The sequence below is a fragment of the Equus asinus genome, chromosome 3, assembly GCF_041296235.1.
Source record: "Equus asinus isolate D_3611 breed Donkey chromosome 3, EquAss-T2T_v2, whole genome shotgun sequence".
Lineage (NCBI taxonomy): Eukaryota > Metazoa > Chordata > Mammalia > Perissodactyla > Equidae > Equus > Equus asinus.
The window spans coordinates 130,389,941-130,414,845 of NC_091792.1; the positions used below are offsets into that span (position 1 = coordinate 130,389,941).

General features: G+C 38.0%; 1 protein-coding gene across 7 annotated transcripts in view; it reads left to right on the forward strand.

The window, feature by feature from the left end:
• The window catches only part of RFC1 (replication factor C subunit 1), a 79,265-nt gene that overhangs the window by 49,678 nt on the left and 4,682 nt on the right, over positions 1-24,905 (forward strand). For 4 of the 7 annotated variants that reach the window (XM_070506020.1, XM_070506022.1, XM_070506023.1 and 1 more), the window contains 13 exons: positions 5,415-5,594; positions 6,740-6,844; positions 10,536-10,935; positions 12,565-12,677; positions 14,042-14,156; positions 15,459-15,550; positions 15,743-15,880; positions 16,021-16,116; positions 16,239-16,337; positions 17,985-18,139; positions 18,266-18,383; positions 20,292-20,437; positions 23,319-23,532. In XM_070506020.1, the coding sequence (XP_070362121.1) occupies positions 5,415-5,594; positions 6,740-6,844; positions 10,536-10,935; positions 12,565-12,677; positions 14,042-14,156; positions 15,459-15,550; positions 15,743-15,880; positions 16,021-16,116; positions 16,239-16,337; positions 17,985-18,139; positions 18,266-18,383; positions 20,292-20,437; positions 23,319-23,532 (1,971 nt within the window). The remainder of the gene's footprint in view (positions 1-5,414; positions 5,595-6,739; positions 6,845-10,535; positions 10,936-12,564; positions 12,678-14,041; positions 14,157-15,458; positions 15,551-15,742; positions 15,881-16,020; positions 16,117-16,238; positions 16,338-17,984; positions 18,140-18,265; positions 18,384-20,291; positions 20,438-23,318; positions 23,533-24,905) is intronic. The other 3 variants (XM_070506021.1, XM_070506025.1, XM_070506026.1) reach the window with 1 other exon arrangement.

The window sequence follows — 24,905 nt, forward strand, 5'->3', positions numbered from 1 at the left end:
ATAAAAAGACACAGAGTGGCAAAATGGATTAAAGAACAAGATCCAACAATTTGTTGCCTCCAGGAAACACACCTCAGCCCCAAGGACAAACACAGGCTCACAGTGAAGGGGTGGAGGACAATACTTCAAGCCAATAGCAAGCAAAAAAAGGCAGGTGTTGCAATTCTTATATCAAAGTGGATTTCAAAATAAGACAGGTAAAGAGAGACACAGAGGCACAATATATAATGATGAAAGGGACACTTCATCAGGAAGATATAAAGCTTATAAGTATCTATGCACCCAACACAGGAGCACCAAGATTCATAAAGCAACTATTAACAGACCTAAAGGAAGATGTTAAAAACAACACAATAATAGTAGGGGACCTCAACACCCCACTCACATCAATTGACGGATCATCCAGACAGAAAATCAACAAGGAAATAGTGGAGCTAAACGAAAAACTAAAACAATTGGACTTAATAGACATATATAGATCACTTCACCCTAAAACAGCTGAATACACATTCTTCTCAAGTGCACATGGAACATTCTCAAGGATAGACCATATGTTGGGAGACAAGGCAAGCCTCTACAAATTTAAAAAAATTGCAATAATAACAAGCATCTTCTCTGATCATGATGCTATAGGGCTAGAAATTAATTACAAGAAAAAAACTGAGAAAGGCACAAAGATGTGGAGACTAAACAACACACTACTGAACAAGCAATGGATCATTGAAGAAATTAAAGAAGAAATCAAAAAATACCTGGAAAGAAATGAAAATGATAACATGCCATACCAACTCATATGGGATACAGCAAAAGCTGTATTAAGAGGAAAATTCATCACAATACAGGCACATCTTAACAAACAAGAAAAATCCCAAATAAGCAGTCTTAAACTACACCTAACTGAACTAGAGAAAAAAGAACAAATAAAGCTCAAAGTCAGCAGAAGGAGAGAAATAATAAAAATCAGAGCAGAAATAAATACTATTGAAACGAAAAAGGCAGTAGAAAGGATCAATGAAACAAAGAGCTGGTTTTTTGAGAAGATAAATAAAATTGACAAACCCCTAGCCAGACTTACAAAGGAAAAAAGGGAGAAAGCTCAAATAAACAAAATCAGAAATGAGCGAGGAGAAATAACAACAGACTCTGCAGAAATACAACGGCTTGTAAGAGAATACTACGAAAAACTATATGCTAACAGAATGGATAACCTAGAGGAAGTGGATAAATTCTTAGACTCCTGCAATCTCCCAAAGCTCACTCAAGAAGAGGCAGGCAATTTGAACAGACCAATCACAAGGAAAGAGATTGAAGCAGCAATCAAAAACATCCCAAAGATTAAAACCCCAGGACCAGATGGCTTTCCTGGGGAATTCTACCAAACTTTCAGAGAGGATTTAGTACCTATCCTTTTCAAGCTGTTCCAAAAAATTAGGGAAGATGGAACACTTTGTAACACATTCTATGAGGCCAACATCACGCTGATACCAAAGCCTGACAAGGACACCACGAAAAAAGAGAACTGCAGGCCAATATCACTGATGAACATAGATGCAAAAATTCTAAACAAAATTTTGGCAACCAGAATTCAGCAATTCATCAAAAGGATCATACATCATGATCAGGTGGGATTCATACCAGGGAGACAGGGATGGTTCAACATCCGCAAATCAATCAACGTGATACACCACATCAACAAACTGAGGAATAAAAACCACATGATCATCTCAATAGATGCAGAGAAGGCATTTGACAAGATCCAACAGCCATTTATGATAAAAACTCTGAACAAAATGGGCATAGAAGGAAACTACCTCAACATAGTAAAGGCCATATATGACAAACCCATAGCCGCCAACATACTCATTGGGCAAAAACTGAACACCATCCCCCTGAAAACAGGAATGAGACAAGGATACCCTCTATCACCACTCTTATTTAATATAGTACTGGAGGTCCTGGCCAGAGCAATCAGGCAAGAAAAAGGAATAAAAGGAATCCAAATAGGGAGGGAAGAAGTGAAACTCTCGCTGTTTGCAGACGACATGATCTTATATATAGAAAACCCCAAAGAATCCATTGGAAAACTCTTAGAAGTAATCAACAACTACAGCAGAGTTGCAGGGTACAAAATCAATTTGCATAAATCAGTAGCATTTGTAAACTCTAATAACGAACTAACAGAAAAAGAACTCAAGAACACAATACCATTCACAATCACAACAAAAAGAATGAAATACCTCGGGGTAAATTTAACTAAGGAAGTGAAGGACCTATATAATGAAAATTACAAGGCCTTTCTGAGAGAATTGGATGACAACATAAGGAGATGGAAGGACATTCCATGTACATGGATTGGAAGAATAAACATAGTTAAAATGTCCGTTCTACCTAAAGCAATCTACAGATTCAACGCCATCCCAATCAGAATCCCAATGACATTCCTTACAGAATTAGAACAAAGAATCCTAAAATTCATATGGGGCAACAAAAGACCCTGAATTTCTAAAACAATCCTGAGAAAAAAGAACAAAATGGGAGACATCACAATCCCTGACTTCAAAACATACTACAATGCTACAGTAATCAAAACAGCATGGTCCTGGTACAAAAACAGGTGCACAGATCAATGGAACAGAATTGAAAGCCCAGAAATAAAACCACACATCTACGGACAGCTAATCTTCGACAAAGGGGCTGAGGGCATACAATGGAGAAAAGAAAGTCTTTTCAACAAATGGTGCTGGGAAAACTGGAAAGCCACATGTAAAAGAATGAAAATTGACCATTCTTTTTCACCATTCACCAAAATGAACTCAAAATGGATCAAAGACCTAAAGCTGAGACCTGAAACCATAAGATTTCTAGAAGAAAATATAGGCAGTACACTCTTTGACATCAGTATTGAAAGGATCTTTTCGGACACCATGTCTTCTCAGACAAGGGAAACAATAGAAAGAATAAACAAATGGGACTTCATCAGACTAAAGACCTTCTTCAAGGCAAAGGAAAACAGGATTGGAACAAAAAAACAGCGCACTAACTGGGAAAAAATATTTGCAAGTCATATATCTGACAAAGGCTTAATATCCATATATATAAAGAACTCACACAACTCAACAACAAAAAATCAACCCGATCAAAAAATGGGCAGGAGACATGAACAGACATTTCTTCACAGAAGATATACGGATGGCCAGTAGGCACATGAAAAGATGCTCATCATCGCTGATCATCAGGGAAATGCAAATCAAAACTACACTAAGATATCACCTTACACCCATTAGAATGACAAAAATAACTAAAACTGATAGTAACAAATGTTGGAGAGGTTGTGGAGAAAAAGGAACCCTCATACACTGCTGGTGGGAATGCAAACGGGTGCAGCCACTATGGAAAACAGTATGGAGATTCCTCAAAAAATTAAAAATAGAACTGCCATACGATCCAGCCATCCCACTACTGGGTATTTATCCAAAGAACTTGAAGTCAGCAATTCCAAAAGTCCTGTGTACCCCAATGTTCATTGCAGCATTATTTACAATAGTCAAGACATGGAAGCAACCTAAGTGCCCATCAACAGACGACTGGATAAAGAAGATGTGGTACATATATACAATGGAATACTACTCAGCTGCAAAAGAGAACAAAATCATTCCATTTGCAATAACGTGGATGGACCTTGAAGGAATTATGTTAAATGAAATAAACCAGCTAGAGAAGGATAATCTGTGTATGACTCCACTCATATGAGGAATTTCAAAATGTGGACTAAGAGAACAGTTTAGTGGATACCAGGGGAAAGGTGGGGTGGGGGGTGGGCACAAAGGGTGAAGTGGTGCACCTACAACACGAATGACAAACATTAATGTACAACTGAAATTTCACAAGATTGTAACCTATCATTAACTCAATAAAAAAAAAAATGGGCAGAGGATATGAACAGACATTTTCCAAGGAAGATATACAGATGGCCAACAGACACATGAAACGATGCTCAACATCACTAATTATGAGGGAAATGCAAATGAAAACTGTAATGAGGTATCACCTCACATGGGTGAGAATGGCTATAATTACCAAGACAAAAAACAAATGTTGGAGAGGATGTGGAGAAAAGGGAACCCCCATACACTGCTGGTGGGAATGCAAACTGGTGCAGCCATTGTGGAAAACAGTATGGATATTTCTCAAAAAATTAAAAATAGAAATACCATACGATCCAGCTATCCTACTACTGAGTATTTATCTAAAGAACTTGAAATCAATGATCCAAAGAGATTTATACACCTGTATGTTCATTGCAGCATTATTCACAATAGCCAAGATGTGGAAGCAACCCAAGTGCCCATCTATAGATGAATGGATAAAGAAGATGTGGTATATATATACAATGGAATACTACTCAGCCATAAAAAAGACAAAATCATCCCATTTGTAACAACATGGATGGACCTTGAGGGTATGATGTTAAGCGAAATAAGCCAGACAGAGAAAGACAAATTCTGCGTGATCTCACTCAAATATGGAAGATGACAAATACATGGATAAAGAGAGCAGATTAGTGGTTACCAAAGGGGAAGGGGGTTGAGGGGTTGGGCAAAAGGGGTAAAGGGGTACATGTGTATGGTGATGGATAAAAGTTAGACTACTAGGGGTGAGCATGATGAACTGTAGTCAGGAGTTGATAAACAATTATATAGGCCTGAAATATCACAATGTTATAAACCATCATAATCCCAATGAAATTAATTGGGGGAAAAAAAAGATAAACTTGCCAAGCCTATTATGCCTAGCAGCTCTGACAGGCAAATGTGAATAAACAGCAAGAGGATCTGTTTGGGGTCTTCCTAATGAAAAATAAAAAAATTAAAAAAGTGTTTAGCCATACACAGTTCCAGTTAAGATGCAGTGTCTCCTGCATCCAGCTCTCTTTGGCCAGTGTCTTTTGTGTTATCAAGTTATCTTTCCAAGCAAGAGATAGATGATCTGGCCTTTAAATTGCTTGCAGGGTAGGAGCTCAAACTTATTTAGCTTTTTCAGAGTTGAAACTTTCTTTTTTTAATAATAGCAAGGAATTCTGCAGGTAGATTTCATCTGGTTGTTTTGTACAAGTTAACTAGTAGTTTCAACGAGTATAGTGTGAATGGATCACTTTAATATGCTTTGCTAACTGTTGGATGTATATTTTTCATTGCTGGTTTCTATAAGTTTATTAAATGTTAGCCTATATAAGAATTTCTCAGGATTTAACTTCAGGTTCTGCTTATTTGCTGTGAATTTTCTGCAAATTCTTCATGCTCAGATTATTTATGATGTCAAATGAGAAAAATCATCTTCCTGCAGTTTTGATGCCAAATATTTCTTTGGAAAGCTACCATGTAATTTCATCTCTGCTTGAACATGTTGATTTTTAGGGAGCTGAAAATTGCTTGGAAGGCCTTATATTTGTAATCACAGGAGTGCTGGAGTCCATTGAACGAGATGAGGCCAAGTCTCTAATTGAGCGTTATGGGGGAAAAGTAACAGGAAATGTTAGCAAGAAAACAAACTACCTTGTCATGGGTCGTGATAGTGGACAGTCCAAGAGTGATAAGGTGGGTATTGCTTTGTTCTCAACACAGTGAAATAGCCTCCTTGCTTTGGCAGGCTCTTGATGTGACCATTTGTAGTAATACCCTTTACACAGAGTTAAGTGAAGAAAAAAATGGAGAAGTCATTTCTTCCCTACATCATTCCTATTCCACAGAAGTGTTGTTGGCTTTGACGCCAGGATTTTGGTTTTTGCGTTGAAGGCACAGTTCTTGTTTACTTGATTTTCTTAGTGTAGTATCCTGATTTGAATCTTTTTTTGAAGATAGAAGCAAATGCAGTTTTCTTTTTCTTGTAGTTCTAAGTATTCCTACGTATGCCACTGTAGACTCCATCTTAAGTTTTTTTAATTGGAAACTCTTTTTATTGGAAGGTCTGTCAGGTAGGATTGTGTTTAGCTCCAAGTAACAGAATACCTGCCTAACTGTGGTTTTGACGAATAGCTATTTTTCCTTACTTAGCAAGAATTCCAGAGGTAGGCAGTTGCTGGGGATGCTCACTAAGGTAGCTAGGCTAGTTCCCTCCTCCACCTCTGTCATCCTTATTGTGTTAGCTTTAGTCTTCACGCATGTTGCCTTGTGTTGCAAGTTAGCCGCAGCTCTAGGCATTCAAGGCAGGAAAAAGGGAGCAGTGGCAAGATGTCATACTAGGTGTGACTGCCCTTAGAAGAGTTCTCCCGGAAACACCTCTTGTAGAATTCCACTTAAGTCCCAGTAGCCACAGCTGTCATATGGCCATTCAGAGCTATAAGGGAGGTTGGGGAGGATGAGGACTTTTCTCATTGCTTTAGGCCAATCATAATCTACCACTTGGAGATGGACACATTGGAGTTTTGTTAGCAGGGCAGGAGGTGGGGGGGAAATGTCTGCCAGACGAGTCAATCCTGGGAGACGGCGTGAAGAGTTGGACTTAGGCCCTAGTGGCTTGGCGCTTTCTAGGGTAGTGGGAAACCCACCATCCTTAGGAGTTGTATCTGTCATTTTCTTTCTTTTTAATGCTACTTTCTTATGAATATGGTTTTAAAAATAATCTAATGTTATCTAATTTACAAATATGGTTTTTCACCTTCTAACAGGTCCTAGAATCATATATATTTTTACAGAAAGTAATAGTTAGGATGCGGTTTTAATGATTTGCATTGTAATAATAGGCAGCAGCCTTGGGGACAAAAATTATTGATGAAGATGGCCTATTGAATCTCATTCGAACTATGCCAGGCAAGAAGTCCAAGTATGAGATAGCACTTGAAGCCGAGGTTTGTATAAAATGAACTTGATTTTTAAAATTTATTTATTTATTTTAAAATTTTTAAGTTTTTTATTGAGTTAATGATAGGTTACAATCTTGTGAAATTTGAGTTGTACATTATTGTCTGTCAGTCGTGTTGTAGGTGCACCACTTCACCCTTTGTGCCCACCCCCCAGCCCCCTTTCCCCTGGTAGCCACTAATCTGTTCTCTTTGTCTACATTTTTAAATTCCTCATATGAGTGGAGTCATACAGAGATTGTCCTTCTCTATCTGGCTTATTTCACTTAACATAATTCCTTCAAGGTCCATCCATGTTGTTACAAATGGAATGATTTTGTTCTTTTTTATGGCTGAGAAGTATTACATTGTGTATATATACCACATCTTCTTTATCCAGTCATCTGTTGATGGGTGCTTAGGTTGCTTCCATGTCTTGGCGATTGTAAATAATGCTGCACTGAGCATTGGGGGGCATGGGACTTTTGGAATTGCTGACTTCAAGCTCTTTGGATAGATACCCAGTAGTGGGATGGCTGGATCGAATGGTAGTTCTATTTTTAATTTTTTGAGGAATCTCCATACTGTTTTCCATAGTGGCTGCACCCGTTTGCATTCCCACCAGCAGTGTATGAGGGTTCCTTTTTCTCCACAACCTCTCCAACATTTGTTACTATCAGTTTTAGTTATTTTTGTCATTCTAATGGGTGTAAGGTGATAGCTTAGTGTAGTTTTGATTTGTATTTCCCTGATGATCAGCGATGATGAGCATCTTTTCATGTGCCTCTTGGCCATCCGTATATCTTCTTTGGAGAAATGTCTGTTTATGTCTCTTGCCCATTTTTTGATCGGGTTGTTTGATTTTTTGTTGTTGAGTTGTGTGAGTTCTTTATATATATGGATATTAAGCCTTTGTCAGATATATGACTTGCAAATATTTTTTCCCAGTTAGTGCGCTGTTTTTTTGTTTCAATCCTGTTTTCCTTTGCCTTGAAGAAGGTCTTTAGTCTGATGAAGTCCCATTTGTTTATTCTTTCTATTGTTTCCCTTGTCTGAGAAGACATGGTGTCTGAACAGATCCTTTTAATACTGATGTCAAAGAGTGTACTGCCTATATTTTCTTCTAGAAGCCTTATGGTTTCAGGTCTCAGCTTTAGGTCTTTGATCCATTTTGAGTTCATTTTGGTGAATGGTGAAAAAGAATGGTCAATTTTCATTCTTTTACATGTGGCTTTCCAGTTTTCCCAGCACCATTTGTTGAAAAGACTTTCTTTTCTCCATTGTATGCCCTCAGCCCCTTTGTCGAAGATTAGCTGTCCGTAGATGTGTGGTTTTATTTCTGGGCTTTCAATTCTGTTCCATTGATCTGTGCACCTGTTTTTGTACCAGGACCATGCTGTTTTGATTACTGTAGCATTGTAGTATGTTTTGAAGTCAGGATTGTGATGCCTGCAGCTGTGTTCTTCTTTCTCAGGATTGCTTTAGCAATTCAGGGGTCTTTTGTTGCCCCATATGAATTTTAGTGAACTTGATTTTTTTAAGCTGCTCTATAACCATTTTCCTGTTTCAGAGAGACATTTCTTGGGTGAGTCCAGGCCTGTTGGTTAAAAGATTAACTTCCCCTTCTACCGCAAATGAACTTCTTTATTTTCTTTTGAGCAGGTAGACTCTGCTTCAGAATGTCTTCTCTGGTGTATTTCCTCACCTTTCTCAAGGGAATGTGGGGAGCGAGAACAGTATTGCACTTACCACATATACTTATTAAACTTTCTTTGTTTTTCATATTCTTATAATGACTTTGTTTAAGAATTCTTTATTGTTTAAGAATTCTTTAAAGGGTATGTTGTAGGTATTAGCATGATAGATTCACTTTCAATTAGAACTGTGTTAGGACTTGTTTAGTTGTAGCAGAAACCTAGCCCATTTTAGTTGTAGCAAAACAGGAAAAATGTTGGCTCACATACTGAACGATGGGCAGGGTGGGTCTGGTGTTGGAACCACTGGATTGGACCTTTCAGTTTCTGTCTCTCTGCTTCTCCTAGCCTCCTTCATTCCCACTATGTACAGATTTTTTCCATGTGCAGGACACAGGGGTGCCAGCAGCCCAAGTTTAATGTCCCCAGCTCTGTCACCCAAGTGATGAGGTGGTCTTCCTATTTATTCCAGAATAATTGAAAAGCCTCTGGGAATGATTTGGATTGGCCCGTCACCCAGTGTCCCCTAATGTAACAACTTATCCAACCATAATACAGTTATCAAAACCAGGAAATTAACATTGATACCATATTGTTAATTAAACTGCATGTGTTATTCAGACTTCACATTTTCCTCCTGTTATCTTTTTTCTGTTCTAGGATCTCACATTAGCATCCTGCATTTAGTTGTTGTTCCTTAGTCTCCTCCAATCTGTGACGATTCCTCAGTCTTTTCTTGTCTTTTTATGACCTTGACACTTTTGATGAGTACTGGTCAGTTTTGTAGAATGTCTCTCAATTTGGGTTTGTTTGATGTTTTCTTATGATTAGATCGAGGCTATGCATTTTTGGCAAGAATACCACAGAAATGATAGTATGTTCTTAGTGCTTCATAGCAGATGTACATGATGTTGATATGTCTTTTTGTTGGTGATGTTAACCTTGATTACTTGGTTAAGACAAGTCTGCTGGGTTTCCCCACTAATAAAGTGATTATTTTTCCCTTTATAATTGATAAATATCTTGGGGCGATGCTTTAAGAGTATGCTAATTTCTTGTTTCTCCTCAAACATTCACCCACGACTTTTAGCATCCACTCACTGGTAAAGAGGCACTAGTATATATATATATTTTTAATTGAGATATTAGTCATACACCACAAAATTCACCCTTTTCAAGTGTGTAAGTCTGTGGTTTCTAGTATATTCACAAGATCTTGCAACCATCACCACTATCTAATTCCAGAACATTTTCACCACCCCCTAAAGAAAGCCTGTACCCATTAGCAGTCACTCCTCATACCCACACCCTGTCAGCCACTAGTCTACTTTCTGTGTCTATGGATTTGCCTATTCTGAGCATTTCATTTAAAGGAATCATGCAATATGTGGCCTTTTGTGTCTGGCTTCTTTCACTTAGCATAGTGTTTCAAGGTTCACCTGCATTGAAGCATGTATCAGTACTGCACTCCTATTCACTGCTGATGTATATTCCACCATGTGGATATGCCACATTTTGTTTATTCATTCATCAGTTGATGGACATTTGGGTTGTTTCCATTTTTTGGCTATAATAAAATAGATAATATATATGTGTATATATATGCAATATAATGCTGCTGTGAATATTTTTGTACAAGTTTTTGTGGAGGCTTTAACTTCTATAACTAGTTAGAAAACTGAAACAAAAATCTCTTAAGCCTTCACCCCTTATTTCAAACTGAGATCGAATTACTTATTATTTTTAAAAAACTAGTATGCTTTCACTTTTAAAAATTGCATTTGGGTGCTTTTCAGTGTGTTTGTTGCTAATGTTTATAAAGTTAATTTTTATGAAGTTTGGAACGTGATGATTTCCGTGAACAGCAGGGTCCATGGTGGAAAGATAAACCCAGGTTAGGTAGCTCTCTTGGGAATCTCAGATTGTCCTTTAGAGTACATTTAGCAGTATAGAAATTCTGTATATCTCATCAGGTTTCTTTTTTCCTCACTTTTCGAACTTTTAAGATGAAGAAAGACAAGTCCAAATTGGAGAGAACACCCCAAAAAAATGGCCAAGGAAAAAGAAAAATTAGTCCAACTAAGAAGGAATCAGAATCCAAAAAGAGCAAACTGACTCCCAAAAGGGACAGCTCTGTGAAGTCAATAAAAAAGGAGACAAGTGTGTTTCGGAGAGGCCTGGACTTCAAGGAGCAGGTGGCCGAGGAGACAAATGGTGACAGCCAGTCTAGAAATTTGGCTGGTGACAGCAGTGAAAACAAGGTGGAAAATTTGCTCTGGGTGGATAAATATAAGCCAGTCTCGCTCAAGACCATAATTGGACAGCAAGGTGACCAGAGCTGTGCCAACAAACTCCTCCGCTGGCTCCAAAACTGGCACAAGAGTCCATCAGAAGAGAAGAAACACGGTGATTTTATAGCTGCTTTTATTTTTGTGTCTGTCACCCTGTTCAGTTGCGCCTCTGTGAGGAAGAATAATACTTGGTTCAGTCATCTCTCAGCAAGCATTTATTGAGAGCCTGCTCTGAGCCTAGGTGCTGTACTAGACCCCAGAGGTACTGTTGTCGACAAAACACAGTCCCTTTCAATTTGGTCACAGTCAGTGGGGGAGACATATGAACTAGTAATTAAAATGTATTGTGCTAAGTACTCTTATAGGGGTTAGTATAGGGTGCTACGGGGATGGAGGTCTGTGGTCAGAGATGTGTGCTCCCATCCCCGGAGGAAAGGATATCTCAGTTAAGACTTGGAAACTAAGTAGGAGTTACCTGGGTGAAGTGGGGAAGTGAGAATACATGAACCAAGGTCTGAGGACATGCGAAAGCAAGACTGCTTGAGAGTGCCAGAGAGCCTCGGGGGAAAGGTGCAAGTGGAAAGCTGAGGCCGCTTACAGGGTAGGCAGCCTAAAAGTCCCAGGAGCGTGTTTGCTTTTGGTAGGCCTGATGGCCCTGAGCTTCTCTAGTTTCTATGCTTGTTCACCATGTATTTGTAATGGAAAATGAACAGTCACAATTATGTTTTATGTCCAAAGTTTTGTTTAAACTAAAGTTTTGATCACAAATGTTAGTGTTGTTTTCTTGAGCTTCAACTGCAGCCCTGGGGAATATTGTGTAAGAAATAAGAAGGCAAAATTTCGTGAGCATCACAGTGAATTCCCAAAGTGATGAGTGGGTTATTAATATCTAGGTTTTTGCTAGACATTGGCCGACAGTGCCAATTTATTTATAGCAGATAATTGTAATGATACAGGGTTAAATTTAAGTTGACTCCTTTTCTCTTTCCAAAACCACGTAAAATCTACCTTAAAAGAGGGGATAAGTGCTTTTTGTACCTGGAGAAGACTTTTTAAGGCTTCAGGCGAGGTATAGTTCCTGTTCCCATGTCTGCAGTGGGTTTAATCATCTCTCAGTCATTGTGTACGCCCCAAGCACCCCGCGTGTGCCAGGCATCATGTGATGAGGGGAGGGAGAATGCTCTAGAGTTGAGCTGTGCGAGATAGTTGCACACATAACATCTTCCATCATTCTTTCTTTGTGAGATCATGTAACTGATTATGCTTGTTAACATTTATTGAGGCATGCCAGACTCTCCTACGCATTCTTCCTTCTAGCACTTTCCTCCTCACAGTAGCCCAACTGGGCACATTACTGTTGCTACCCTCATTTTACAAAGGAGGAAACCAGAGGGGTTAAGTCACTTCTGAAGTTCTCCCAGCTGGTGAGTGGTGGAGTTAGGACAGCTGGAGTTAGGATCAGAGCCTAGGTAGTCTGCTCCATGGCCTATGCTTTTGTAGGAAAGTAGATTCATAAAATTGTTGTTTCAAATCAGTTTTAAAGTTGATGAGTTTTAGTTTTTTATTTTGGAGGGAGGTGAGATAGAATTTTACTCATTGCTCTGGAAACTATACTTTGTAGAAAACATTCTGCAAATTTAGAACTAAACTGGAGGACTGCTCTCAATGCTAAGTTTATGCACAATTATTCCTGAATTTCTATTAGGTGATATAGGTTAACGCTCTGTAACTTCTTTTTTCCTAGCAGCCAAGTTTGGTAAATTTGCTGGCAAAGATGATGGCTCTAGTTTTAAAGCAGCTTTGCTCTCAGGCCCTCCAGGTGTTGGCAAAACAACCACAGCCTCTCTGGTTTGTCAGGTGGGTGTTCTGTTATAGTGCAGTTGGAAAGGTAACCTGGGAGTGGACATGTGTAGGAGATATACACGTGTGTGTGCATGTATATGGTATGTATATTTTAACCTGTTGTATATATACTTTTCTGCAGTCAGACCTTTAGAATTTGCTTTGGTTTTTGGGATATTTGTCATTTTCATCCTTCTTTACATATTGGTATTATAATTGTAGGTAATATTTACCCGTCTACTAGGCAATGTGCTAAGCCCTTGGGTGCATTATTTTATAGATAATATAAATGTGTCTTATATACCCTTATAGATACAAATATCTTATATACCCTTGTAAGAATTCTGTGTACTGAATATATGTTCTGTTACCATCCTCGTGTGAGAAAGGAAGCTGGCTTAGAGAGGAGGGTGGTGGCACAGGATGAACCCACATAGTCCAGCCCTTCACCACTGTGGGATCCTGCCTTTGCTTGTGTTATCTCTACAGCTGCCGTCTCTCTAGACAGTGAGAGGACAAGGCACTAGAGCCAACCAGAGTTTGTGTATATCAGAATGATACGAAATGATATGTGAAATGGTATCAGAATGAGAAAATGAGGGATTTTAAACTTAGTTTAAATTTATTGCTGGATTTCCGAACCCTCTGTCCCGTAAACTGGTGGTTTCCCTTGGTCTTTGTTATGTGAACCGTAGCATACATTTTTAGCAGGTTTAAGAACTATATATTTTCTACTCTATTTATAAACATTAAAAAACCCCAAAGAAATATTTTTTTCTAGTCCCTGCAATTGTGAACATGACTCTTTTCTTCCTTTATTATCATTACTTTTTTTGGGAATTAAGTGATCGATATAATGATCAATTTTGGGAAGTGAATCAAAATAAGTTGATTTTTCACAATTTGAGAAGAAGATTGTATGTTGGGATAGTTTGACAAGGAATGATTCAACTTTATAATTTATCTTGAAGAGTCAAGGATTACTTTTTAGTATCTTATAGATTAATTCTATCTCTGATATTAAAATCTTGGGATGGTTATATTCTTTTTAGGACTTTAAGAAGCAAACTTTCTTTTTGAACAACAAACCTCAGAATTACTTACTCAAGTATATTCTTCCAGATTGGTCTTAATCAGCTGAGGTCTTAAGACCAAACTTGTGTGTGTTGTATTTAGGTGCATCATATTTTAGAAATCTCTAAATATTGTGAGGCATGTTATAGTTAATCTCATTGTCTGTTAGTATCATACTTTATCTTTTTACCCATGGTTTCTTATGTGATTTTTCTACCTTGTTTCTTCCTTAATTGCTCTGTTTTTTTGGGGGAGAAGTTAATAATTTGCATTGCGATGGTAATGGTTTCCAATATTTTGATTAGGAATTGGGATATAGCTACGTGGAACTGAATGCAAGTGACACTCGGAGTAAGAACAGTTTAAAGGAGATTGTTGCTGAATCACTGAATAACACCAGCATCAAAGGCTTTTATTCAAGTATGTGGGGGTTTGAACTGCTTTCTTTGGTTACATAAGAAAAACAAGTTCATGTCAGTGTTCAGTAACCACTCTGTTCCTGAGCACTGCTGTGTGCCAGGCACCCTGCTGAATCCTGGGGCTGATGAGGTAATAAGAAAAGCCCCTGATGTAACTCATAGGACAGTAGTTACCTCTTTTTTAGGTCTTAGAGGTTTCTGAGAATGTGATAAAAATGTTTATGTCCACATATTTACACGTTTTGCATAGGATTTTAGAGTATTCACAGGTGAATCCTGTGAAGAGGAAAAGAAAATAAATAAGTGTAATACAATGTGATGAAGGAGGTGATAGAAGCCTGTAGATAAAAAAGTGATTCTGTTTGGGGTACTGGGGAGTACTACCAGAAAAGGGTGACATTTGTTCGAAGGCCTTGAAGAATGAGAAAGAATGATTTGTGGGTAGAAGAGTTATTTCAGGCAAAGATAGTAAAGGAGGAGAAAAGATACTGTGAAAGAGCTGCTGTGTTTCAGGTTGTAGCTAGTGGTCTGGCATGGCCAGTTTATGGGGAAAATAAGAGCCCAAGTTACAGACTAAATAGTGCATATTTAGAACCTGTGATACATTGCATGGTCACCTGAATTCTGGGTACTCTCAGCAGTAGAAAATAATTGTTAAAAAGAATTTGCTCGGGAAACGTCACTTTTATATGTGGCTGGTGGGAGTGTAAATTGGTGCAACTCTGGAGAGCAATCTGGCAGTATTTTTCCAAGTTACCCTTTAAGCCAGAAATTCCAGTTGCTGGAATTTAGCAGTTGTTATATTTGTGCATATGCAAAATGACATATATATAAGGATATTCATTTAGTATCATTTATAATAGCAAGAGATTGGAAGCATCTTCATATTTTATCAATAGATAATGTTAATTATATGTGTAGAATGGAATATTAAATAGCCTTAAAAAATGAGGTGTTCTGTGTCTGCAGATAAGAAACAAATCACCAAATATATTAAATGATAAAACCAAGGTGTATATTTTTATGCACGTTTTTAATATGTATAGAATATCTTTTAAAGGATATAAATGAGATTGTTCACATTGTTTGCCTCTGGAGAAGAAAACTGGGTACCCTAGGGGCAGAGGTGGGAGGGAGAGTTCCTCTTCACTGCATACTCTTGTGCCTTTTAAATTTTGTACCATGGACCTATATTATGTTTGAAATGTGTTACAAATTTTTTTATAAAAAATTGTTCAAATAAGTCTGTGAACAATTGTTATTTTGTTTTTATCCCATCCTGTTGCTTCTCAACATGGATCAGGTGGATTAGCTCATTCAGGAAGCATGAAGCATGCTCTCCTCATGGATGAAGTAGACGGCATGGCAGGCAATGAAGACAGAGGAGGAATTCAGGTAAGGAAAGCGGTTTTACTGTTGATTTTTAGGTTTTTTTAAAAAAAATATTTAAAGGCCTAATTATCATGCTGTGATATTTATAACAATTAAGGCATGTTGCTAAGGAAGTTTTTAAAACCTAAAATATATACGTTGTGTGGTATTTTGTTGTTTTTAAAAATATTTTTCTGTTGCAAATTTGCTTTTCAGGAATTAATTGGCCTTATAAAACATACAAAAATTCCCATCATTTGTATGTGCAATGATAGAAATCATCCCAAGATCCGTTCTTTGATTCATTATTGTTTTGATCTTCGTTTTCAAAGACCTCGCGTTGAACAGATTAAGGTATGATGATTGGAATTTTTTCTCCCTCACGCTATCCTATTTTTGGGTCCGTTTTTAAAAGTACTTGATAAATATTTTAAAAATATCTGATTATATGAATTAAAAAAAAATCACTGAAGATTCTCCTATGTCAATTTTAGGGTGCTATGATGTCTATTGCATTTAAAGAGGGTTTAAAGATCCCCCCTCCAGCTATGAATGAAATAATTTTGGGAGCCAATCAAGATATCAGACAGGTAAATTAAATATATATTACATATATTTGATCATTCTTTTGAATTAATGCCTTGAACCTTTTGGGAAGGGGGAGTGGCAGTATTTTCCCATCTTGAGAGTGTCTTATTTGTAATTCTTTTAGGTTTTACACAATCTGAGTATGTGGTGTGCACGAAGTAAGGCACTAACCTATGACCAGGCCAAGGCTGATTCTCATAGAGCCAAAAAGGATATCAAACTGGTAAAATAAGTTTACATTTCTTAATTACTTTCTCAAGTCAAAGCACTTCTTGTTCTGTTGGTATTAACTTAATAGGAATAGTTATTATAGTTCCTTGATGCACCTCCAGAACCTACAAATATTTATAGTAAGAGATATAGACAGCTGTTAAAAGAGTTTCTAGGGGCCAGCCCTGTGGCCGAGTGGTTAAGTTCGCGCGCTCCGCTGCAGGCGGCCCAGTGTTTCGTTGGTTTGAATCCTGGGCGCGGACATGGCACTGCTCATCAAGCCACGCTGAGGTGGCGTCCCACATGCCACAACTAGAAGGACCCACAACTAAGAACATACAACTATGTACGGGGGCCTTTGGGGAGAAAAAGGAAAAAAATAAAAAAATCTTTAAAAAAAAAAAAAAGAGTTTCTAGTTCAAATGAGTTTTTCCTCAAGGACCGTCAATATGTATTGTAAATTTTGAGAGAGGAAAGTTTTAAATTATACTCATGCTTCAATAGTTATAAAATGGCCTTTCCAGAGTTCCTTATGTATGGATTTCATGTTTTGAATGGTTTCGGAACTGTTCACATTATTCTGTTACAAATAGTTCATAGTTTAATGACCTCTTTGAAACTGGAGGTCTGTATCAATTATCTTTCTGTTCTATTTCACCTAATCACTAGTCAGAGTTTATTACTACAGTTAAAGCAATGATTAAAAAGTGTTTCCCCCACCCCTCCCTCTTTTTTTTTTTAATTAATAAACTTTAGAGCAGTTTTAGGTCCACAGCAAAATTGAGCAGACAGTACAGAGATTTCTCATATCTCTTGATCTCATATCTCAGATCTCTCACATCTCTTGTCCCCAGACTCCTATAACCACCCCCACTATCAACATCCCCCACCACAGTGGTACATTTGTTACAATTGATGAACCTACATTGACACATGATTATTACCCAAAGTCCGTAATTTACATTAGAGTTTGCTTTTGGTGTTTGTGCATTCTGTGGGTTTTGACAAATGTTTCATGGCACCTATCCCTCACTGTAGTATCATACAGAGTACATTCACTGCCCTAAAATACCTCTGTGCTTCACCTGTTCATCCGTTCCTTCTCCCAACCCTTGGCACCCTTTACTCTTCTTACTGTTTCTGTAGTTTCACCTTTTTCAGAATGTAATATAGTTGGAATCATACAGTATGTGGCCTTTTCAGATTGGCTTCCTTCACTTAATGATATGCGTTCAAGGTTTCTCCATATCTTTCCATGGCTTGATAGCTTATACTGCTTTAGTGCTGAATAATATTCCAGTGTCTGGATGTACCACAGTTTATCCATTCGCATATTGAAGGACATCTTGATTGCTTCCAAGTTTTGGCAGTTAATGAATAAAACTGCTTTAATATCCATATGTAGGTTTTTGTGTGTATATAAGTTTTCAGTTCATTTGGGTAAATAGCAAGGAGCAAAACTGCTGAATTACTGGTATGGTAAGAGTATATTTAGTTTTGTAAGAAACTACCAATCTGTTTTTCAAAGTGACAGTACCATTTTGTGTTCCTACCAGCAATGAATGAGAGTTCCTCTTGCTCCACATCTTTGCCAGCATTTGATGATGTCAGTGTTTTGGATATTGGCCATTCTACTAGGTCTGTCCCTGTTTCTTTCAAGGGCCCATTTGATGTTGCCCGGAAAGTGTTTGCAGCTGGAGAGGAGACTGCTCATATGTCACTTATGGACAAATCAGATCTCTTTTTTCATGATTATTCAATAGCACCCCTCTTTGTCCAGGAGAACTACATACACGTGAAGCCTGTAGCTGCAGGGTGAGTGTTCAGAGCTAGTGAGGGGTTAGAATTAGTACCCTCCCAGCACTGTGAAGGCCAAATATCTGGGAGGGAGGGATGTGGGGTGTGGACAGTGGTGTAATCCAGACTGGTTTATCCCTGCAGGGGTGACATGAAAAAGCACTTGATGCTTTTAAGCAGAGCGGCAGATAGCATATGTGATGGTGACTTGGTGGACCGTCAGATTCGGAGTAAGCAAAACTGGAGTCTTCTGCCCACACAGGTAAGCCCAGGGCTCTCCTTAAAGAGCAGACTCTGCTTTAGTTAAAGAGAGCAAAATAGCTTTTAGCTTCTGTAATTATTTGAAATACTAGATAAACATTATGGCTCTTACGGCAAAAATACAGTCTGTTATACATGAAAACACTCTGTGGTCACTATTGTCTATTTCTAAATCTAGCCTTATTTTTCAGTGTTTCAGAATGTTTTTATATAAATGGACATATGGAAATAGGAATGTTAGCTTTTGGTCATGAGTAAGATGTGAGTCAAAAATGTCATTTGCTCTGTTCTTTTGTTCTTTGAAGAAGATTAGCCCTGAGCTAACATCCACTGCCAATTGTCCTCTTTTTGCTGAGGGAGACTGGCCCTGAGCTAACATCCATGCCCATCTCCCTCTATTTTATATGTGGGATGCCTGCCACAGCATGGCTTGATAAGTGATGTGTAAGTCAGTGCCTGGGATCTGAACCAGGGAACCCCAGGCCACAGAAGTGGAGTGCATGAACTTAACCACTACACCACTGGGCTGGCCCTTCATTTGCTGTTTTACCTTAAGAATCCATTTCTTCTTTATTATGCTTGGCTCTCCCAGAAGGTAACTAAGTAGCTCCTCCTTGAAGAAATGCAGCCAGGGCAGGTCAGCAGCCACTTTTTCGAGTGAATTCTGATTTTCTTCTTTCTTGCTAAAGAGGCAGCTTTATACTGGGTACTTTCTTTAGGTTGATGTCTTTTGCTCAAAACAGAGTTTTTCAAACTTTCATAATTGAGTGTTATCTGTTCTTGAATTTTGTATATTTATACAGTATTAATGGATTGAGTAATAAGCAAGGGACTTCTGGAAGGCCTACTCTTCTCTTAATTCTATACACATATAGTCTGACAACAAAAAACAAAGACTCATTCTGAATATAAAGATCCTTTCTCTTATGTTTTAAAAGTATTTTTTTAACCTAATAGTTGTACCTTTGAGAATTTATCCTAAAGAAATAATTTTAAACACAGGAAAAACTTACTAATGTACAAAAATATTCCCTAAAACTTTAGTTCTGATAGCAAAAAATTGGAGAAAATCTGCATGTCCAGCAATAGGAGAATGATTAATTACGGTATATCCTCTTGACGGAACATTATGCAGTCTTTAAAATTATTTATAAAGATTATCTAATATGAAAAAATGCTTATGAGAGAATATTATTAGAATAAAGCAAGATACAAAATTTGTGTATAATTCCAACCTTTAAAAAAGTAAAAACCCTGGATATAGAAGATATTCAAGGATACCTTTTTCTTTTTTTATTTTTGCTGAGGAAGATTTGCCCTGAGCTAATGTCTGCTGCCAATCTTCCTCTTTTCGTATGTGAGCTGCCACTACAGCATGACCACTAACAGACGAGTAGTGTAGGTCTATGCCTGGGAACCAAACCTGGGACTCTGAAGCAGAGAGCACTGAACTTAACCACTAGGCCACTGGGGTTGGCCTACAAGGATACGTTTTTAAAAAACTTTTCTTAAGTGCTAGTTTATTTGATTCTCTAATTAATTAGATTTTCCATGCTTTGATCCACCTCTGCTGTCGATAGCTTATGTTAAAGATAATCATATTCCTCTTAAAGTCTTTTCTGTGCCATTGGCATCGTGAAGTAACTGGTATGTTGAGATCAGTTGGTTGAGGAGGCTGAGCTGGCAAGATCATCTCCAAGGGCCATAACATGTTTTGGACCATGGTGTTCCCTTCAATTAGTTTTTTTCTCTAGGAGAAGTTTTCCCCTACCAACAGATCAGAGACAGAGGGAAAGGGCCTGACTCCCTGGGATTAGGTACCGGGGTCAGTGTTCATTTTCCAGAGAACAGCTGCTAAGGAAGCAACTTTCTACCAAAATTAAACTGTGGACTGCAATTGATTTTTCAGGCCATTTATGCCAGTGTTCTTCCTGGAGAGTTAATGAGGGGGTACCTGACCCAGTTTCCCACCTTCCCAAGCTGGTTGGGGAAGCACTCATCTACGGGCAAACACGATCGTATTGTTCAGGACCTAGCACTGCACATGAGTCTCAGGTAAGCTCCAAAGATAGTACACCATGTCTAGATTTTATCAGTATGTCTAGCCTTTGTCCAATTAGGATAGCATGAATCAAAAGATTGGTCTTTTAGTTTTGACTTTATTGCTAACTAGATAAATGATCCTGGATGAGTTCCTTATATTTTGTGGGCCTGAGTTTTATTATCTGTTTTCAGTATGACACTTGTTTTATCACTTAAGAGGATACTTTGGAGAATAAAGCCAGATATTAGATGTACCACAACTTTAAGATAAATTTTAAAACCATATAAATCTGAGGTAGTGATGTTATTTATTGTTATTGTGACTATGGTTGTTACTAGTAGGCATACATAATGTCTCGGCTTCTGAATAATTTAACAGGAAAAAGGGAACTACTTAAGTAAACGAACTAGTTTTTACCTGTTCTAGTGGTGAACTGACCTAGTCATTGGGGATAGGGGTATAGTTTAGCATGTAACAGGAGGTGGACATTCAGATGATTGAAAACAATGTGCTTGAAGAACTTTAAGGAAGTTAAAAAATTCTTGTTATTTGGTACAGTTTTGTTTAGAAACTTAGAAAATGTACATGCACACAAATATTAAATGAACGTCAAGGATTCATTTTTAACCATGAAAAACAAGTTGAGCAATCTTATTTCCTTTTCTGGTCCCTGGAGAGAGTGTTAATATTGATCCACTCTTAATTAACTTTTGGTTAAAGCTGAACTGAGACAGTTCCTTTCTTCTGTTCCTGTAAAATTCTACTTCCTACTATGTGCCCTCTTCCTAGCCTATGGCTTGGGGTTTTTTTTTTTTGCCACCCTTGATTTAGTTTTCTATTGCTGCTGTAACAAATTACCAAAACTTAGTGGCTGAAAACAACACAAATTTATTCTCATCTTGAGATGGGAAGATTATCTTGAATTATGTGGGTGGGCCCACTGTAATTACAAGGGTCTTTACAAAAAAAAAAAAGATGGGAGGAGGTAGCAGTGTCAGTCAGAGAGAGATTTGAAGATGCTACAGTGCTGGCTTTGCAGATGGAAAGAGGGACCATGAGCCAAGGGATGCAGGTTGTCTCCAGAATCTGCGAAGGCCTGCTTTTCCCCATTCCTCTTCTCATTGCTCAAGCTGAGGGCCTGCCTCTCAGCTCTTTTCCTACTCCCTGCCCACCACTTTTTAAAGGTGATGCATCACTGTGGCCTAGGTCTGTCCCTCTTTGATGATGTTCCCACTATATTCATGTAGAGTTTGAGCCCTGGACTTTCATATTGTTTTGTGGCTGTCCTTTTGTTTGTCTATCCCCTTCTCCCATTAGACTAAACATACTGGTGACAGGAACTGAGGCTTCCTCACCTAGCAGATAAAATTGCTCAATAAATGTTTGTTAATGAATCATATACAGGACATTATCAAGGACATCTATAGTGAGTTTCACAGTTTTTAAAATAGATTAAGACCTTCCTACTTTTAACCCTGATTAAGTCACCAAACTTCTGTAGGTGTAGGTTTCTCTTTATCTTTAAAAATGGAAATGTGATTTTATTATTAGTTCTTAATATTTTGAGGGTCATAGATACCTTTGAGAATCTGAAAGCTCTCCGATCTTTATTCCTCCCCAAATGAACTAATGCACAAATAATATAATCTTAGAGGAAGTGCAGACTTCTGAGGTGAAGAACCCTTGATTTAGGTACATTAGATGATACCTTTAGACTTTTCTAGATTTAATGTTCTGTGATTCTACTAGAGGGTGATAGTTACATAGCAAAATACAAGAGAATAATTTTGGAAAAGGTTTCATGATTTTCTTGGTCACTGTGCTTACAGGCTCATACTTGTCTTCAAGTACTAGTGTGCTTGATTATGGAAGACTGGATCTAGAGGAAGTAGGTGAATTTAAAATAGAGTTTTTTGAACTCTTAGCCTAGGTAATAAAACAGTTATGCGGCAAGGTTCTAGATTTCTGATCAGGAGAAGAACTATGTGGCTTCTTGTGATGCAGACATTCAGTTACCTGAAGGCAGGAGCAGAACCCATAGGTAATTTTCAAAGGAACTTTTCATTTCTTTTCTGATATTAATGTGGGTTCTGAAACCAAGAGCTTTTGAGGTCTCTTGTTTATATACACATATGTAATTGCCTGGTTTGAAGATGGAGGCAGCCGGGTTGGAAAGACTTAGAGTGGTGGCATTGGAAATAGTTTTGTTCAGCTATTTTAAGAGAGAAAGAAAAAGTCATTTCATGATAACATTCTAGTTCTCAGGAGTTCAGAGACTGTTTCCCTAAGCCTTCTCGTCAGTATGGACCACCTTTTGCTTCTGTAGGAACATTCTCTGCAGTTTTCTTAGATTTGGGGAAAACCCTGCTCTAGAACTAAAGGTTTCAGAGTAACAGTATTAGGAAATGTGAGGGAAGCATTCGTATATAATTTTGTATGTTATAATCAGAGACCAAAATGTATTACAGACTCTGATGTAGGAAGTGGCATTGCCACTTGAGGTAGGAAGTCTCATTGCCTTTTACTGATGCTTTTAATATTTGGAACTTGGAATGAGTAATCTTTGGCTGTAATAAGTATGAGCACATAAAAACACTGTTGTTGCCTGGGCCTTCGGAGTAGGATGCAAGTAGAATCTACATTTATGTTTTTCATTTACTTATCTGGGTAAGTAGAAAATTCCCTTTGAGCACATTGGTATGTATCTATTACCCTGGTAGTGTAGCGCTGGGCTTTCCCTGCACCAGCTGTTAAGGAGTGGGCATTCCACTGAGCATTATTAAAAGTGGATTGAACTCCATCTGGTTAACTCAGTGTTGATATGCGCACTATGGCTTGAGTTGTGGTAGTTTGCCATTGACTACAGGTGTATCTCTTTTGTTTTGGTTTAAGAACTTACTCCAGCAAAAGGACTGTAAACATGGAATATCTGTCACATATAAGGGATGCACTTGTACAGCCCTTGACCTCACAAGGGGTAGAAGGAGTACAGGATGTTGTTGCTCTTATGGACACATATTATTTGATGAAAGAAGACTTTGAGAATATCATGGAAATTAGCAGCTGGGGAGGCAAACCTAGTCCCTTCTCCAAGCTGGATCCCAAGGTAAATTGTGTAATCCATTTGGTTCTCCACCACTTTGTGATTACCAGGTTTGTACTAGGAGTACTTTAGAGATGTTTTAGTTGCTTTCAAAAGGTTTAATTATTTTTCTTAGATGCTTTTTGCTTCTTATGGCCTGTGTTTTCCAAAGATACTGTTTGTGTACAATATTAAGAATAGACTTCTGGATTTGACTTTATAATTTGTATTTTAATCTTTGGTTTATGCTGAGTGGAAAGGCAAGATGTGAAATCTGAGGAACAAATATAAATATATTCCTTACAAGGGTGGGTGAATGAACCTGGGGAAGTAAAAGTGAGGTGGTGGTATGCATTAGGAAAGGAAGGAAGTGTTCACTGGCTGAGAATTTTTATACTTTTCTCTTTTTTAGGCTGCCTAATCTGTGGATTCAGTATTTATTCCAGTTGGACAATCTTCTACATAATAATGTATCCCCCTACTTTCTTTCTTTAATGAGCACAAAAAAAATAAAGTGAGGGGCTGGCCCGGTGGTGCAGTGGTTAAGTTTGCACATTCCGCTTCTTGGTGGCCTGGGGTTCGCCAGTTCAGATCCCAGGTGCGGACATGGCACTGCTTGGCAAAAGCCATGCTGTGGTAGGCGTCTCACATATAAAGTAGGGGAAGATGGGCACAGATGTTAGCTCAGGGCCAGTCTTCCTCAGCAAAAAGAGGAGGATTGGCAGTAGTTAGCTCAGGCTAATCTTCCTTAAAAAAAAAAAAAAAAAAAGAAATGACATAATGTGAATGTGTAATATCTGATACCTCACTCTTGTGCCTATGTATTGATGCCATTTTAGAAGTCATTCTCTGTGGTCTGCCTTCTCTAGAATTTTGACCTGACTTAATGGTTATGGGTAAATTCTGACAGACATCCATTGTTAGAATTCAGGGACTAATTCTACAGTTATGTTTAGAAGCTTGAGGTTAAAGCTTTTCAAGTTACTTAGTATTTTGAAGTAACCACTATTATTGTGGTAAAGGTGATTTATGTATTTTGTGGTAACTAAAGGCCAACTTTAACTTGTACTTTATTGTGAGCCTCTTTTGATTTATTGATTCACTAACTTTGCTTATCACCTTATGTAACTGCGGAGAACACTGAGTAGGTAGAAACGATGACTTAAAGTGACTTTTTTTGTCCGCCTAAGGTTCCCAAAATATTGATTCTTATATTTTTGAGTCATGGGCTCTATTAAGAATGTCATGAAAAATATGGAACTTGTCCAAGAAAAATGCATATATGTACACTTACATGTATATGTGTAAGGATTTTGGAAACAATTTCACGGGGCTCCTAAGGTCTCTCAAAGCCTTTACACTCACAGAGTTTAAAAGGATTATTTGGCACTTAGATT